General features: G+C 48.2%; 7 protein-coding genes across 7 annotated transcripts; 1 reads left to right on the plus strand and 6 right to left on the minus strand.

Moving 5' to 3' along the window:
* Nucleotides 1-1,019: 1,019 nt before the first annotated feature.
* N7508_006577 (uncharacterized protein) lies at nt 1,020-2,627 on the minus strand (the record flags this gene model as incomplete). Its single annotated transcript, XM_058464643.1, has 1 exon — nt 1,020-2,627. One exon carries the CDS (start codon nt 2,625-2,627, stop codon nt 1,020-1,022), a length of 1,608 nt encoding a protein of 535 aa, XP_058318496.1.
* A 416-nt stretch (nt 2,628-3,043) lies between these two features.
* On the plus strand, nt 3,044-4,731 carry N7508_006578 (flavin monoamine oxidase family protein; the record flags this gene model as incomplete). Its single annotated transcript, XM_058464644.1, has 2 exons — nt 3,044-3,353; nt 3,446-4,731. The coding sequence occupies 2 exons, from the start codon at nt 3,044-3,046 to the stop codon at nt 4,729-4,731; spliced, it is 1,596 nt and encodes a 531-aa protein (XP_058318497.1).
* Nucleotides 4,732-6,825: 2,094 nt separating this feature from the next.
* On the minus strand, nt 6,826-8,313 carry N7508_006579 (Zn(II)2Cys6 transcription factor; the record flags this gene model as incomplete). Its single annotated transcript, XM_058464645.1, has 1 exon — nt 6,826-8,313. The coding sequence occupies one exon, from the start codon at nt 8,311-8,313 to the stop codon at nt 6,826-6,828; it is 1,488 nt and encodes a 495-aa protein (XP_058318498.1).
* Nucleotides 8,314-8,607: 294 nt separating this feature from the next.
* Nucleotides 8,608-9,782, minus strand: N7508_006580 (Gfo/Idh/MocA family protein; the record flags this gene model as incomplete). The annotated part of the gene is made up of 2 exons (XM_058464646.1): nt 8,608-9,668; nt 9,746-9,782. 2 exons carry the CDS (start codon nt 9,780-9,782, stop codon nt 8,608-8,610), a joined length of 1,098 nt encoding a protein of 365 aa, XP_058318499.1.
* A 1,001-nt stretch (nt 9,783-10,783) lies between these two features.
* On the minus strand, nt 10,784-12,684 carry N7508_006581 (GMC family oxidoreductase; the record flags this gene model as incomplete). The annotated part of the gene is made up of 3 exons (XM_058464647.1): nt 10,784-10,998; nt 11,057-12,271; nt 12,339-12,684. 3 exons carry the CDS (start codon nt 12,682-12,684, stop codon nt 10,784-10,786), a joined length of 1,776 nt encoding a protein of 591 aa, XP_058318500.1.
* A 534-nt stretch (nt 12,685-13,218) lies between these two features.
* N7508_006582 (alpha/beta fold hydrolase) lies at nt 13,219-14,172 on the minus strand (the record flags this gene model as incomplete). Its single annotated transcript, XM_058464648.1, has 1 exon — nt 13,219-14,172. One exon carries the CDS (start codon nt 14,170-14,172, stop codon nt 13,219-13,221), a length of 954 nt encoding a protein of 317 aa, XP_058318501.1.
* Nucleotides 14,173-15,778: 1,606 nt separating this feature from the next.
* Nucleotides 15,779-17,017, minus strand: N7508_006583 (uncharacterized protein; the record flags this gene model as incomplete). Its single annotated transcript, XM_058464649.1, has 2 exons — nt 15,779-16,079; nt 16,143-17,017. 2 exons carry the CDS (start codon nt 17,015-17,017, stop codon nt 15,779-15,781), a joined length of 1,176 nt encoding a protein of 391 aa, XP_058318502.1.
* Nucleotides 17,018-17,641: the final 624 nt, after the last annotated feature.

Raw genomic sequence — 17,641 nt, forward strand, 5'->3', positions numbered from 1 at the left:
ATATAAGTTTATGAATTGGCGAGTTTTATTAGAGTTGAACAAATAATCGGTTAATGAGGTTGGCTTGTGTGACTGTAATGTGAGATTGCATCTGAGCGATTTTGCCGAAGTCGCCATCAAAGCATGGTGTAGCCGAGCTCGGGGATTTCGTATTGTATTGCTCATGCTGGATTGCCCACTATGTGGAAGACTGAAGCTTTCTCTACATATCGTTTGTCCCTCCAAAGAATCAGCTCAAAATACTATTTCTCAAATGCTCAATCTTCACCGTGCAGAGATGTTAGTCGCTCTAGCCTACGGCGCAAAGACTGCTGCGCTAGTACTGTCTACTCCTGGTTTTAAGTCCCAGTGGGGAAATGATCCGCAAACATGTACTGAAGGATTCGGGAAATGAGAAGCGCATTGTACCGATCTCTCCATGATTTGAGTACACCTGGTTGCTGGGAACATATTTTGAGTCAGGTATTTTTCTCTAAATAGACTCCAGATGTCAAGATTAAACATACCACTCCAGTTCAAAATAGTGCGGTAAGTTTCCATACAAGGGATTGACGAAGGCACAAGTTGTCTATTTGCGCACAAACCATAGCATTTATATGCTTGACTCGGGCCGCATGTGTGTTGTTGGCAGCAAGTCCAAGACCTTTAATTCAAAGGAGAATTCCAAAGAGTAGAGCTAACAGAAGATCAACTTAATTGCAGTTGACCTAGGGAATATTGAGTTTTTGGCTAGAGCTATTGATGCAGTTATTCGAAAGACAATAAGGGTAGCGATGGCGATTGCTAAGTGACACCCAAACGTGCGCGTGAACTCTTTGCAGGGTCGAGGTTATAAATAGTGGTGCTAAGTTTGAGCAGAAGTCTTCGAACAGAGGTCTTCGGAGAATGAAACGCCATGATTAGTTATACATAGATATTGCTGACGTGCATATGAATAGAGGATATAATGGAGGATACAAACAAAAGACAAAATAACTCTATACCAAGAGGCGAAAATGACAACAACACACTCCACCCAACTATGCAGGACCATCACGAATCCGGAGGAAAGTCTCGTACTGCTTCCGAGTGAGCTGACGACACTTCTTACCCCAGTAGATCATAGGGATGGTGGTCATGATAAAGAAGAAGCTCAGCACACCAATAGCAATAAATACTTGCGACAGAGTCTGCGCATCCATCCAGTACCCAGCAGAGAAAGTAAAGATACAGCCAATAGTGTTATTAATAACAGACACACCGACCATACCTTCCAAAACCATATCCGGATACGCGTCCATAAGATACGCCATACTGAGATCACCCGCACAGCCCCAGCCGAAGCCGATGAATCCCAGTCCGACATACGGCCATGGCCAGCTCATGCCATTGTTGGAACCAATACCGAAGAGCATAAGACCGGTTGGGCCGATGAACGCCACCGGCAAGAGGAGCCAGAGACGCATCTCGGCTTCGAAGATGCCGTTGTTGCGTTTGGCCATCCACAGCACGAAGAAGTCACTAAACCATCCGCCGTAGATACAGCCCAGGAGCGCGCCAATTAGGGTTGGCACGTTCATGATGCCTACGGCGGCGTCGGTGTAGAACCACGGTGCTTCGTACCAGTTGTCTTCTTCGACGGTCAGGTAGAAGGTCAACCAAGCATCCTGGGCGCCCCACTGCATTCCTGAGTAGATGACTGCTGGGAATGTGAAGACGCGCAGGGTGTGAAGCAGCCGGCGACAGTACTGCTTGAAACCCGTGCCGACCAAGGTTGGCGACGGGGTGATAAGGGCGATGCGCTGGAGGTACGTCTTCCCTTTCTGCTGACCGCATTCCTCGTCGAGAATATGAGGGGATATAGCCTTTACTTTGGCGATGTCCTTTTCCTTTCCGTCCTGCGGAAGGTCGGTCAGCTCGCCCGGTGGAGTAGGCGGTGCATCGTGTCCTTGAAGAGGGTTCTTCCGATCGAAGGAAGTCTCCTCCAAGCCAAAGTAAAACAAGACAAGTAAAAACCCTGAGATGATGACAGCGAGCCAACCAACCCATCGCCAGCCTAGCGCCTCACTGTCAACAATAAAGCCGGCGACCAAAGGACCAGTAAAGGTGCCAATACTAGTCGCCAGGACGTATAAGCCAAGCACGAGACCTCTCCGATGCTGAAAGAACAGATCAGAGAGGGACAACTGAGCCAGCGCTTCGGCGCATGACTCGGCTGCCCCAACGAACAGCTGACTTCCGATGTTATCGCCGGAAGTCTGCGTCCGAGCCAACCAGATCGAGCCAACGATCGTCGAAAGCAGACAAATCATGTACGAGATGCGTCTCCCGTACAGAAAAGGTGCAGGGCCAAGCAGCAACGTGGTATACCCAATACCCACAAACAAGACCCCGGCGGCAACATTGATCTGGTCCCAGGTGATCCCCAACTCAGCGACCATTCCGTTGCCAGCCGTCCCCGCATCGTTCGAGGTGGCAGCGGTAAAGGCGACTATCACCAAGACCAGGAACGCATGCCAGTACCGTCTCCACGTGCTCCAGTTCAGTGGGTCGTCTGGTGAGTTTGTGGGCGTGGGAATGAGTGTGATCTCACCGTTGGCGGCAGAGATGCGTTCAGTCCCATTGAGAACTTCCATGTCTGGCTCCATGTCTATAGGCGACCAGAGCGAACTCTGATCCAGTGGCCCAAGGGCAGTTATGCATGCATTTTATGTGGAAAAAAGAAAGAAGAAAAGAAAGTGAAGAAACTGGGCAGATAAGAATTTGATGTGGAGCGAAGATAAGAGGGCTAAGCAACGCGTAGACCTACTGGAACCGACTAGCTTCATCTCTCTACCCAACCAGCCCTATTCTACTATCTAGTCTATCTTCACTCTACACATACCAAGATCTTCTGAGGAATGTTTGTGTTCATGATAAGCGCATATTCAAGGCCCGGCTGGACGTGCCTGTTTCAGCTTACTCCCGTGGCGTATTTCAGTCCCCTCATATCTCCGACCTTCCCTCTATCTCACTGTCAGATCTCACTCTTGTTTACTTTTATCCGAAATCGCTTTAAAGCCGAATGTCCACTTGTCAGCTCAGAATGGCCCAATCTTTCCACATCGCTTCTCCTCTCTCGGGCAGTAGTCCCATAAAACCAAGTAATTGTGGCTCCGACCTGGTTGCACCTTTCGCAACTCTCCCGGAGTCGAAAACATGTGCAGCGAGGTCGGAGTGCAAGAAGGTGATTGTGGTAGGTGCAGGAATTTCTGGTCTGCGCGCCGCCGCCGTCCTGCACCGTCACGGCTGTGAAGTCGTGGTGCTCGAGGCGCGCGATCGCATTGGTGGAAGAATCCTGACCAGCAGAACAGGTGATCGGGTTCGGGACATCGGTACGATCGCGATTGTTATTGTTCAGAGCAACTCGCCAAACATTTAGATAAGAACAAAATAGGGGTTGCAACCCGCTAACTAGTTTACTTAGGTGCCGCGTGGATGCACGAAACCTCCCAGAACAGTCTGGTGAAGCTGATCCCTCAGCTGGATATTCCTTATTACTATGACGATGGCCTCCCGTTGTATTTCACCCGGGAAGGCCGAGCTGGTTCCCAGTTCAAAGCTAAGAAAGTCGCCGACGAGTTCGCCGACTACTGCGAGTGGTTTTACGAAACAAACCCCGAGGCCGAGGACCGTCCGGTCCATGAGTTTGCGAAAGAATTCGTGCTACAGCATCAGCTCATCACCGAGGATGAGCGTGACTGGGCGCCACAGGCTGTCCGCGAGGTCGAACTCTGGATTGGAACCAGTACCGACCAAGCCTCGGCCAAACATCTGTCTTATTTTATTACAGAGCGCAATCTGTATATGAAAGGTGGCTATGATCGGATCGTGGACTGGACTGCCGAGCCACTTCGCAAAGATCCAAACATCATCCGCCTCAACCACTTTGTCGAGAACATTGAGTGGAGTGAATCTGGCGATGAGCCAGCCCGCATCCGGTACAAGGATGCTGCTGGAAACATCGGCTTCGTCGAGGGTGATGCAGTGGTGATGACCAGCCCGCTGGGCGTCTACCACCACAAGCTCATCTCCTTCAACCCGCCCTTGCCGAGTGACATCCAAGAGGGCATGTCCAGATTCAGCTACGGCGCACTGGGCAAAGTATTCTTCGAATTCGCGGACGTCTTCTGGTCCAAGGATAACGACCAGTTCGTCTTCTATCCCTCGCCACCAGAGGAGTCGGACGCATCATCCTCCGGTTCCTCCGTGCAATCAAGCACGAGCATGAACTCCATCGGGGAGAAAGACAATATCCTCAACTACGCCACCGTCACCATCAACCTGTGGATTATGACGGGTAGCAAGGAGCTGTGCGTGCAGATCGCCGAGCCGCTAACGCAGCGTATCGAGGCGATGCAGGATCTCAAGGAGATCTATCTATTCTTTGAACCGCTGTTCAAGCTGTTCCGCACGGAGCCGTACAAGGCTCTGCCCCGTCTGGTTAATGTTGAAACTACACATTGGACCCAGGACCCGTTGGCTGGGTTTGGAACTTACTCTGCTGACAAGGTTGGGGATGATCCGCAGTTGCTTATTGATGCCTTTGAGAATCACAAGGGTAGTCGTTTGCAGTTTGCTGGTGAGCATTGCACTCTCGTTGCTAATGGCTGTGTTCATGGTGCTTTCAAGACAGGTGAAACCGCCGCTACCAATTTGCTTCACAGCCTTGGCATTCCGTTCAATGACCAAGAGGTCACTGAACTGAAATGAGTGCTTTGCTGTGCTTTCGCTTATCCTTGGGGACTTGGATGAGGATTTGACCCTAGTGGTTCAGCTACAGTGGCTATGGCTACAGTATTTAGATACATTCAGTGCTAAGTGAGTACGCTTGGCATATTTCGGTATAACTTCATATAAACTCTATCAATCTAAACTTCGAAGATGAGTTTCTTCCGGGGAATTAGAGAAAGTAAAATTTTGCACGGAACCACTATTAGGCATTCCTGGTATAGATCTGCCGAAAGTTCCACTTTAGCTAGCCAGCCACAGTGAAAGGCGTTTGTTTAGGCGAGAAATCCCTCAAAATGAGCCAGCCGAAATGAAGCAGATATTAGGGGGTTTCGAGACGCTTCAAGGCAGATTTTGAGTTTGTTCTGTTCTATCTCGGTCGTAGTTCTTCCATGATCAGACCCAAAAATATACAATGCTGAGACAGTTCTCCACCATTGGGCTTTATCGACTGAAAAAATCAGATTGAATCAGATTAAAACACGACAAACGAAATGACGTACCTGCACAGCTGAAAAACACTCAACTGTTGGGCGAAAACATTTACGGGTCGCGCCGAGGTGGGCCGAAAGCTTGTGGAAGCTTGGCTTGGCAGCTTAGATAATTTGCGCTCCTTTTTGAACTTATACCCAAGAGAGCAAATTTGAGACCATCTATGTCTCCCTTGTCATCGACAGTGAGATTAATGTTTACGGGTGGCATATCAAACATACTGCAGATGTAAGCACTAAATCAGCATGAACCAGCCCAGGAGCCAAGACCCTGTGGGGGCCGAAAGCCAGCCTTGCAAAGACCATGGAATTCCACGTTTTGCAACCTTGATCAATATCAAAGTGCGAGAACTTCGAACTCTTGTTTATGTTGCACAGATATAGACTTCCAAAGACGATATTTCCCCTGGTAGCCATTCTAATCCATACATCCAAATCCCAACTGACAATGATCGACATGCGATTATTCCAAAGATAGCAAAATGCCAAGTTCCTGCGCTCGCCTGGGCAGTCACAGTAGCTCAAGCCTGGTCAGCATGAGGCTGACAGCCTCTTCATTCCCACCGAAGAGGGCATTTTTTCCAACTTGGGCGAAACCAACTGATCCGCCAGCACCAAACTGGCAAACTGCCCCTGGCAAAATGGCCGAGTATTCAGCGACGCCCTGACACCATGCGGACCCCTGAACACTTCAAACACCGTTGCAGCATGCTGTGCCGTAGGAGAGGTCTGTCTCACAGATAGTATCTGCCACACGACGAAATCACTAGCCGGCGGAACGAGCTTCTATGCGGCTGCTTGTTCGAATGGGGGGAATTATACTGATCCGCGATATTCGATTATTTGTCCTAATCGGTGTATGACGACCTCAACTCCAAGATCAAGATCTGTACCTCTGAGGTAAAACCTGCACTGTATGATGGCTGAGCTAACAACTCTTCTCGTACCCAGGAACTGATAGACTCCCCGATATAACATACCTCAGTGACTCGACGTGGGTATGTTGCGGTACAGACGCGGACGGGAATCGAGATTGCGAAAATCCTACAGATGACAAATTTGCCGCCGCGGAGAAATCGAACCTTGTTACGCTTTGGACGGCTGGGATTTCGACGCCTACTTCTACTTCTGTTTCTTCGACTGCGCCTGGCGTGTTGAGTGCATCGGGGACGCCTACTCAAACTGCTGAGAGGGCTTTGTCTTCATCCTCGGATGGGGGTTTATCTACAGGGGCAAAGGCTGGGAATGGAGTTGGGGTTGGGGGTTTGGCTATTACACTGTTTGCATTGTTTTTCTTCTTGGGGAGGAAGAATGCGCGTTGGGCAAATGCTGAGTATCAGTATCATGGGCCGGCGCCTTTGAGTGAGTTATCTGTCCGATCGCCACCTTCGGAGTTGCCTGGGAGAAGTAAGGCTTATCGTTCGCGGATGGAGTTAGAGTGATTGGATTGACCAAGGGGGAAAACAGTTCTGCCATCTTTTTGACTTCCACGAAACCTAATTCTTAATCGACCTCTTCTTTTCGCACCGTGAACAAAATACAAAATGATACCAGGAATGTATTATATTTATTTTTATAGAATTAGCTAAGGTGGCATTGCAACATGAAGATGTGACTCAACCAAATCGAACAAAGTGCCCTCAAATCCAGACTCTCGTGAAGACCTGACCAGCTGTACGAACTCCTGAAGTCGCGAGGCACTTGTGCTTTGGACAGAGAATGAGGCTAAACGTTCCAAAAGATCCTCTCCAGGGCCTTTGATCTCCAACATGGCCATTGTCAATGGGAACACTACCGGTAGAGCGGTAGTGTCCTTGATTGACGATTTGGCAAAAAAAGCCAACTCAGCAAAGATGTTATTTGCCAATTTTTGCGCCCCTGCGTTTTCGACACCGAGGGGATGTCGCAACCGGTGAATGAGTAATAGAGCCGCTAGACGATAGACATTCGCCTGCGTGACCATTGCCAGAACGGCATGTTGGCCGTAATTTTCGAAAATTTGAGTAGGCGTTTTGGGCCGCCAATATCGAATTGCTTCCTCGATATTACCCAGTCGATCATATATTGCGGAATGTGACTCGGAACCAGCCTCAAACACATTCCTCTTCAAAGCGTGGCTGCACTCGCAGATGTCGTATAGGTGAGGCAGAAGAGTTGCGCACAGACCAGCATAGCGGTCAACAATTACGCGCCGTTGGGGATGGAGTCGTATAATAGGGATTTCACGATGAACGAGGCATTCTACCGTGTCGATCAGAATAGGTGACATGGTTATTGTATCCATGATGGGGAATTGTAGTAGTCGCGGAACCCATTTTTTCGTGGACATGAGCGCGCTCCGGACGATTGAGTGGGCCGTATTGGAATATGGTGCTGTGAGCACGTTGAAAACGTACATGGTCTGGCCTAGAAAAAGCGCGCATGCCGCGTCGTAATCGTGTGAGATTTTCACACTTCGCAATCGTTGCAAGCCCATTGCGGCTTTGCACATATCAGGCTCGCCGCGACGCATGACAAGTGATCTCTGGTAGCTTGTCATCAGGCCCAGAAAGGCCAAGTAGCCTTCTGTGAGGGTGGGGGCCGAAAGACATAAAATGGCATAGACTGTCTTTTGAGACTCGGGAATGAAGCTAGAGCCTAGCATGAAGGGTAGATGGATGACTGAGAATTGTTCCACATCCAGCACGGTGCGCAACGCGTCTGATGTGGTTTGGAGGTTGAGGGTTGAGGCGAGCAATTTTTCCGGTGCTATCACAACGGGACCTGTAGATATTGGTGTCGACGATGCTTCAGTCCTATGCATTGGTGGGGTCGAAATTGACGAAACCGACCGTCGGCTGGACACGGTAGGTGAGTTTTGGTTGACGCTTGCCACGGACTTGATGCTGGAGACGGCGACCTGCGTTTCTCCCACAGGAGTCTTTGGAGAGAGGCGACGACTCACGCGCTTGTTGCGACGCAAGATAGAGCATGGTAATTTCAGGCGAATGCATCTGGTGCACGCCGGGTTATCAGTCGCAACGGCGCATTTCTCCTTACTCGAGCGGCAGCGGTCACAGGCCTTCACCACCATCTCGGCACGCCGTTGAAGAGAGTATGCCGGAGTATCCCAGAGTAGCTAGTAGCTCAACTGTACAATGTCGATCGAAGGAGAAGATATGAAGAAGGAAAGGTTTCCCCGCTTTCCCCAGAGTTGACCGAGAGCCGAGAGATCGACGCCTGGACTTTCTTCTTTGGGAATCGCTTCTATATTCAGATTTACGTAGATGGCTTGACTACTTGACTACTCGACTACTTGACATACTTGACAGTATTTGGACATTGGGAGTGGTGAGTGGATTGAGTGTGGTAGGTAGATTTGAAGATATCATTCGCTCGGATAGACCGTCTTGCCCTGCCGTCGGATCTCGTCCATTATATCCATTATATAGAGAGTCTCCGCCCATGGCATGATTCTGCTTTCCTTACGCCCTTCAATAATGTCAAGTGCCGTGTTCTCCGCCTCGTGGACAAAGCCCCGTCCAAGGGTTGCAAACTCATACTTCTTCCCTTGACAAGCTTCCCTCGGGAAAAACGCACGATCCGGATTTCCTTCTTGCTTTGACCATACAGTGAAAGATTCAGGCGCAGATGGCGTTCTCCCCTCAATCTCAACATACCCATTGGTACCATGGACAACAGCAAAGACTTCACCGGGAGCACCAAGTGCTTTCGTAGTCGAAGTAACAATGCCCTGCCGCCCTGTTGAGGCATACTGTAAGATGGTACTGGTATTAATCTCAACGCCTTCTTCATGAGTCTGTGCAGCCAAGATTCGTGGCATTTCCGACTGATCAGGTATCTTACCCCCGAGTGCCATTCTGGCCCAGGTAAGCGAATAAACACCAATGTCCAACAAAGACCCCGCACCGAGTGTAAGATCACGGTATCGTGAGGTACTTGGAAGCGAGGCAATGTCCACACCCGAGGCAAAGTCACAAAAGACACGGAAGACATCTCCAATGATCTTTTCTTCATGAAGGAGTCGCTGGAGCTCGATGAAAATCGGTCGATGACGGAGCCACATGGCTTCGGCGACATATACATGCTTTTCGCGGGCGGCTGCAAAGATCTCTCTTGATTGCTTTGCGTTCAATGTGAATGATTTCTCACACAAAACGTTCTTGCCCGCGGAAATGGCTTGCATGCAATCCCGGAAATGAAATCCGTGGGGAGTACCAATGTAGACAATGTCCACATTTGGATCGCGATAGACTTCCTCGTATGTGTCATAAACTCGTGGGGGTTTTCCTTGGCAGTATGTTTTCACGAAGTCTTGACCTCTTTCGGCGTTAGATGTGCCAATGGATTGAACGACGTGTTCCACTTTAGCATATTCTCTTTGGAGAAAAAGATCCTCTACGAACCATGAGGCGATCAGGCCGGTCGCTTGACAATTATGTCAGCTTCAAGGCATTAACATAGCAAATGTGTTGGATTTTGAAGTCGAATAGATGGAGACTTACTGATTATACCCCAACGGACAGTAGGACGGCTAGACATTATGGCTGAACTCAGTCTGTTCGCTTAAAAGTTGACCAGTACTATTGCAAAATGATTCGAAAGACTCGTACAATGGTACAACAAAGAAAGTAGAAAGTGTTTCAAGATATTGTACTATAGAATAGATGTAGTATCAGTCGATCGTCTCACAATGTGCGACTAGAGATGTTAAATACTGATCTTCTCTCAATGCTTGAAGAAGGCCGGGTATAGATCGAGCTACTTGGGTGATAAACGCCGGAAACAAGGGCCCGATGCTCATTGCCCAGCCTCTCATCAGAGAAAATACATCGCTAAGAGAAGAAAAACTTTATAATTAGCATAATATTAGTAGCTATAAGTAATATCTGGCTTTAAGTCTATTCAATTGTGTACCCAAGCCCAAAAGTTTCATGTTTAACAATGTTGTAGCCTGGGAAAGGCCAACCCCGCACCCCTGGGGTTTCTCCGAGCTTAGCCGGGCAACACCCTTTCCCCTCTCTCCAGGACATCTACGCCAAATTTGAACCGAAAAACCTCCGGTTGTACCTAGATATATTTCCTAGAAGAAGAAATCTGTAAGCCATGTAATCTAACAAGGCTCAGTATCCCCTGCCACCGGTGTCAGTGACGTCGGCCACAAAATTTGTCACGAGAACATCGGCAGTTGAATAGCCGAGAGCCCTCGGGAACTAGAATCCGCGTTGAAGCTGTGCTGTATACTGCAGTACATAAGGACACGGAGAAGATTCGGAATTGGAAATTCGAAAACAGGGAGATCGAGTCAATTCATTAAGCCAACTGCGATGAGAAAAATTGATATGCATCTCATTTCATCAAGTCCACATAACAGAAACTCTAGTACAAAGTCGTAAATGTTGCCATAAAAGCCCTTCCCTCTCAAGTCGTACCTCATAACAACCATAGCATATATCGCGAAACCATCCATATGTACACCAGGAGAATCTCTCCGCTTGCATATCCAGTCGTTTCTTCGTGTAAAGTGTGAGCCATAACTCTGTTTAGAAAATGTATCTCCTCTTGATCAGATCCGACGCCATTTCAGCGACAGCGTAGAGAGTGCTTGTCAAGTGACCACAGAGCTGGAATGGTAAAACAGAAGCATCAATGACACGAACGTTTTTGGTTCCGTAGACTTTGAGCTCAGAATTGACTACGCCTCCCTTGGCTCTCGGAAGCATGCTGGCCGTACCAACCGGGTGGAAGTTTGATCGATCTGAAGTAGCGTTAGCTGATCATCTCAGCTACGAGCATGATTTGGAAGGGATACTTACAATTCGACTTGGCCCAGTCACTCCATGCAGAGTCTGATGCGTTCGCAGGCACACGCTCTAATCCTGGAGAAAACTCCTCGGCGACAAGATCACTGAGAGGAGCAGTCTCAAATGCCTTGCGAATGAACTTGGCCACATTGGCTTGGACATCAAGGTCCTGTTCAAACATGAAATAGTTCGGGTTGATTGCAGCTGACCTGGAGCTATCTGCAGATTGAATGTGGACACTCCCTCTTGAGAACGGAAGTAGTGGCCAGTATTCACTGGAGAATGAGTGTCCAAGGGGAAGGAACACTATCTCTGCATATGGAACTCGTGATTTGAAGATCAGGTCGTACTGAAATTGAAATGCCTCTAGGAGATTTTCTTCTTGGACGGCGCCATTTGAGGAGTTAGAGACTGTCTTTGCGTAATCTTCAAGGCTGGACTTGATAGATGAAGCAAGTCCAGAAACACGGCCCCCATATATTTGCTCGGCAGTTGGGAGCGCGGAGAACGTTGGTCCACCGATCCAGAATTCCCTTCCTGCGTAGGAAAGACCACTGTTTGTTTGATCTTGCAAGTTCTCGCCGACTGTGGGAATGTTGACCTTGACCGGAATATCGTACTTTTTGAGGATGTCTGGATTTCCGATGCCTGACAACTCCAGTATCACCGATGATTTCAAAGAGCCAGCCGACAGGATGACCTCCTTTGAGGCGTATATCGTTTCGTCGCCATCTGGACCAGTAACATCCACCCCAGTCGCGACGGCCAGGCCATCCGAGTCATCACCCCAGATAATCTTATTTGCTCGGGTGTTCGAGATAATCTTGAGGTTAGAGCGATTTTCAAACGGCCAAAAATACGCTCGAGCTGCATCTTCCCGAATATTGGCATTACTGTCGACAGTATTTGGATGAGATGTAAGTCCCACCATATTCCCCCCATTGACGTCGCGATTGTAGGGAACACGTAGTTGCGATAATGTTTGATCGAGAACAGGAAGCACACTTCCGTTGGTCATCATCCTAGGCCAACCAACTTTCAATGGTCCTTTTTCGCCGTGGTAGCTGATATAATAGTCGGCACCAGCATCGACTTGATCTGAATTCGGCACCTGGAACCCTTCTGATTTCAGGTAGTATGGGAAGAGCGACTTCCAATTCCAACCCTTATTTCCAACCCTTTCCCATATATCAATTTGTTCCGTTTCGGCCCGCGTATACGACATTCCTATAGAATGATGCAGAAATTAGCACAAATAGATGTTGTTATCCATAAACATAAGTAGATAAGCTACCGTTGATAACACTTGTCCCACCAATGGCTTTCCCGGCCCGCATAATCTGCTTCTTTCCACCTGCGTATTTCTGTTCTTCGGTTAAGTAGGCCCAGTCGATATTCGTTCCGAAACTTCTACCGTAGCCTGTCACGTCAGTAACATTAGCATTGTTAAGGACTGAATCACCAGCTTCAATGACAGCAACGGTATAGCCTGTCATTTCGGATAACCTGTTCGCAACAACCAAACCACTTGTTCCTCCGCCAACAATGACAAAGTCGTATCGTGAAGGCGATCCATCTTGATTCTTTCCTTTCGCTGCACCGAGTAAAAGCGTCACCAAAGCAAGGGTGGACACACGCATTTTGATGAAGACCGAGAGTGGAGAAGAAAAAAATAATCAACCCCTTGCAAAAAAGAGATCTGTTGTAAACAAATATCAACTTGGGAAGTAAACAGCATGCCTGAACCGAGTCAATTATTCAGCTCCCGTCAGATTCTCATGATGTTTGGAATGTGGTTCTCATTCCTAGAATCCCTCCGCAAATTCTGTCATATTTAGCGATACGATGCGATTACTGGAAGATGTCGGCTTCTACGTGCAAAAATGCGCAACGAACAAGTGGTATGAGCGAGGTGCGAATCGAAACTCACTATTTTCCAGACGAACGTCGTCTGTTGGCTTCTTGGAGCCTCTAACAGAATCTCGTACCTTCATGGCATGCCCCTTTTCCTGATTTTTCCCCTTGCTGCAGGTCCTCATAATTCCATGAGTTAGATTGTTCCGCTTTTTCAAATACTCGTTGGTATAAACTCACATCAGATCATGTCCGCCGACATCCTTTACACCATGTCAAAGAAGCCTTGAAAAGTGAACAAGATATGCATTGATCTGTATCTACAGGCTCGCCTCCCAGATTGCAAGAACTTCGTCTGCAATTAACTCTGGCTCGGTAGCCATGACTGTATGTCCACTGTTAGTCGCCTGAACAAAACGGCTATTCCCTGACAAGCGCAACTGCTCCATCTGCAGATCACGATCAAAAAGGTCGAACCGATTGGTGAGATAATTTTTGATTGCCTCCAGATTTTCTTGACTACCGTAGTTGTTTTCTTGCGCTGCCATCACCAGACGTTGAAAGTCGCGACTTGAGTCGCCTCGAATCACGGTGACAGGGCGCATCCCCAGCGGACAAGCGTCGAATTGGTGCTTTTCTCCCAAAGCACCAGAGCTTTCAAGCAACAGCGCTCCCTCTTTCTCGAGCATACGCGCCGTAGCTGGGAGACCTTCGTCTACCGCCACACGATTCAATTCTTCAAGAGTGAAGGCATTCTCCCGTAATAACCCAATGACATCGAAGTAGTTTCGCCCGCCACATAGTGCTTTCATGTCAGAAAATGGAATGCGAAGTAGAGGGTGTGTCTTCTCCTGGTTTGCGTCGACAAATACCATTCCGGCTATCGCATCTGCCCCTACGGCGGCAAGGAATTCACGTATCATGATGCCTCCATATGAATGGCCAACCATAATGTATGGCGGACTGATATCGGCAGCTTGGAGGACATGAAGTAGCTCAGTGGCAATGTTAGCGGCACTGCGCGGTGCCGTAGACTCCGGGCTACATTCATAGCCCGCACGGTCATAGCTGTAGCTGCGGATCCGATTATCTAGCAACCGTTGAACCGCCGCCCAGCAGGCGCCACTCATTCCAAGTCCAGACTCAAAGATCACGACCGGGTGGTTGGGTTGTCTTGGTGCACCTCTGGCAGCGACAAATAACCCCGCTCCATTGGGTGTCTCTATGATACCCTCTCGTGCCTCGCATTGTTCCCAGTTGCTATTTTCGGCCATGGCAGAGGTACAGATGGTAACTTGGTGGAACTTGAATATGTTAGAGGAAACAATAGGTCAGCTGCAGCTGTTTAATAGTGGCTCGGAGAGCAAACGTGCTAGCATCTGGGAACGAACAAACGGTGGCCCCCGAATCAGCCCCCGAATTAGCCCACGGAGTCTGTGCCATCCCTGCTGGTTATCTACGCCCTGAAGTTGCCACGTAATCACTGGCATTTGTCGTAAAACTTGTGTTTGCTTTACAGCTAATGTGTCAGACGGAATGGCGATTCCCTTATGTGGACAGGGTAATATCTCTTTCGACTCTCGATGTAATTCAAGCCTGCTCGCTGTGCGGGAATGTCAAAAGATATAAATCCCATATTAGAGCAGATGCGGGGGATGAGCTTTCCGATGGTTGCAATAAATAAGCACTGGAAAAAAAAGGAAAAATCATTTTACTGCAAGGTACGTACTGGATCCTCACCAGCGACTGAGCATAAAAGCATACTCCTAATCCACATGGCGCGTCGCTTCTTTCGCCTTAAACTTGTCCCATGAACACGATAAAATTGCCGACTCGGGCCCGATCTGTCAAAAGATGGCTTTGAAACGTCCTCCGATTGGGTGTTCAAAAGCGATCTCAATTCACATCTACTAGTCGGAAGACGTTTCTCAGCCAAATTTCACATCAGGAATCATTGTATCATTTTGCAAGAGGGGCCTGGCTATTATCAATCACTCGGAAATTGGGCGCATTCATTTATACTAGTGCAGGGTGTAGCTCGGATCACTGGTTGTAATAAAATCCCGGATCAAATGCTCGGATCGCTGCTTGGGAAAGAAACGTGATCATGTGGCTTTCAATGGGTCCAACCGGTGATCGGAGGTTTTGCCAACCAGTGATCCGAGATGCACTCACGTCCTTTACATAGGCTCGGAGATCTTAAAAGGCTCGTGTCTGTGGGGCATTCTCAGCCGATTAAATTCTAGCGAAATTGAATGGGATTTAAAAAAGAAACAAAAAAATTCCGGTGGGCCGGAGTCGAACCGGCGACATTCAGATTACAATGGTCAATTACAGTCTGACGCCATAAACCAACTAGACGACCGCCGGATAGTTGTTGTGAGGGCCCCAGATTTTAGATTTATGCCGAAGGCTGTCTCAACATAATTTTAAGCCTGATTAATCTGGTGTCAGATTCTGTTCACCACGCATCAGAACATCAATCGTCTTGTTGAACTCTAAACTCCTTCTAAAGAACCTCATGGTCAGCTTAAATATTTGTTGGTATTATCAACGAATTCCAAGGCTGTATAGTCGAGTATAGGATGAGACATTTTCGCATCACCAGGCAAGCTGTTATATATATCGCGGTCGTCCTTTGTTTCTACACCTTACTCTTGAAAGTCCAGCACATAAACAACCAACAATGAAACTGCAGTCTGAAGCGGATCGTTTAGTGGCACAGGTCATAAAATTTGGCGTTCCTTTGTCAGTGACGCCCTGGAATACCAAGAATGTAAGATCCGCCTTCACAACGATATAATGCTAATTTCGGCAATAAGTTAAAATGATATACAGCGAGAGCCAAGTGATATCCATGCAATAATGTAGAAACACATATCAAAGCCGATAAAGAAGAGTTCCAAAGCCGAGACCATCGAATCCTCCTGAATTCGATCCATAGTTTCCACCACCACCCTCAACACCACTCGTGGAATTTGCGTTCACCATATCGCGATAGGCGTCAGTCCACGATGAGTCGAGCCCCTTTAACTGTCCATAGTGAGCCGAGATAAGTTCAAATCCAGGTCGAATAACTCCTCGCGAATTGCTCGAGATAACAGTTTGATTTCCCTGGTAGCTCTGGTACAGTGTGTAGGGAACATCGAAGCCGACATTGTATTTGGCGGCATATTCGGCGCTAAAAAAAAAAAAAAGAAAAGTTAAAAAAAGTCATGGCAAGTTGAGGTGTAGGTGTGCTCACGAATTCAGGATCTTGTTTTCATGTTCGGCAAAGAGATCGATCCCCTGGTTGTATGCCTGTTGGGCAATCACACCCCAAAGCATGATGTCTAGCGTGGAATGACCTTGGTCCCGACCAGCCTCCTGGCCTTGGGTCAAGGTTTTGCAGGTGCCAGCCTCGGTATAATTGGCGACAGAGAAGACCGGCAGGGCGCCGTTAGATGGCCCAGTGCACACGTAATCGATACCATAGTCGAACATCGTTTGATTGTCCGTGAAGATACCAATGGCGAGAAGGGATGCTAGGTTGCACTGATCCCAGTTGGCGTAGTAGTGATAGTAATCTTGCCCATTGTGTTCTTCCAAGAACCGTATATTCATCGAGGCAAAGACATTGGTCAACATAGTCCCAGTCAAGGTTTTGTTGTAACTCGACCAGCCGGAGTAATCACGCATAAGCTCAGCTGCATTGGCCATTTGATATCCGTACAACCCAGATGCCAAGAACTTGTCGCTAGTACCTTCAATGCCCGTGAGTGATGCAGCCCACGAACTGAGAATGTTCACTGCAGCATCAGCATAGCTCGTGTCGTTGGAGACTAGCCAGCGAATGGCAAGTTGATATGCAGCTGCGGTATCCCGATAGAGAGATGCATAGTTCTCAGAATCGACCCCATTGTTCCCGCGGCATACAGTTTCCTTTGGAGAGGGAAGGTAGGATGACTGTGCATATGAGCTGGAGGTCAACAATGTCCATGTCGTATTCCAAGGCTCATCTTCATTAGCCACATGGGTTCTAATGCGCTCGAAATCCTCTGTCGTATGCAACGCGCCCGGGTGGACAAACGTAGCAGCCACAGCAGTGGATAGAGAAAGTATAGCAACGATAGGACGCATCTTGAAAGATCGCGATAACGGACCTGTCAAACACACAATTCGAGATCAATAATTGATTCCAAGCGCTTGCACTAGGAATGTCCTACATGTACATGTATTTAAACCCCTGTGTTCAAATATATGAATGCAGATGCCAAGAAGCTATGAAACACTGTTGTAGGGTCTCAGTTCTGGAATGAGCAATTGATCGGCGGGTTTAATTGCACTAGGGTAGTCTACAGAGCTGTCGCTGTTTCATGTTGACGGTTTGGTTTAGATCACTCCGATCTGAGACAGGGGCTTTTTTGTTGGGATTATGCTTATCGTAGAAGACAAGGCCGATGCCGAACCCGAAGAATTGATTTCCAAAACACCACAAGATCCACCTCCGCTATACGAGCCCTGATGGCGGAGAGCCGATCGGAGCGGAAGAACTGTCGGAGTATTTCCGGCAGGCTTAGTTCGACGCTTTGCCTGTCTAATAGCGCCCGTGCTGATCAGCAGTAGGATTCCTTCATTCAGAATCGAAGCAATTTGAGACCAGGGGAAAGAAGAAGTCCTTCCGATCATGTTATTGACCACCTTCTCCTGGCGCGAGATGTGCTGGATGTCGTCCGAATAGCTGTGCAATGTTTAGAAATCAAC

Source organism: Penicillium antarcticum, assembly GCF_028974205.1.
Source record: "Penicillium antarcticum strain IBT 31339 chromosome Unknown utg000006l_segment0_segment0, whole genome shotgun sequence".
Classification (NCBI taxonomy): Eukaryota; Fungi; Ascomycota; class Eurotiomycetes; order Eurotiales; family Aspergillaceae; genus Penicillium; species Penicillium antarcticum.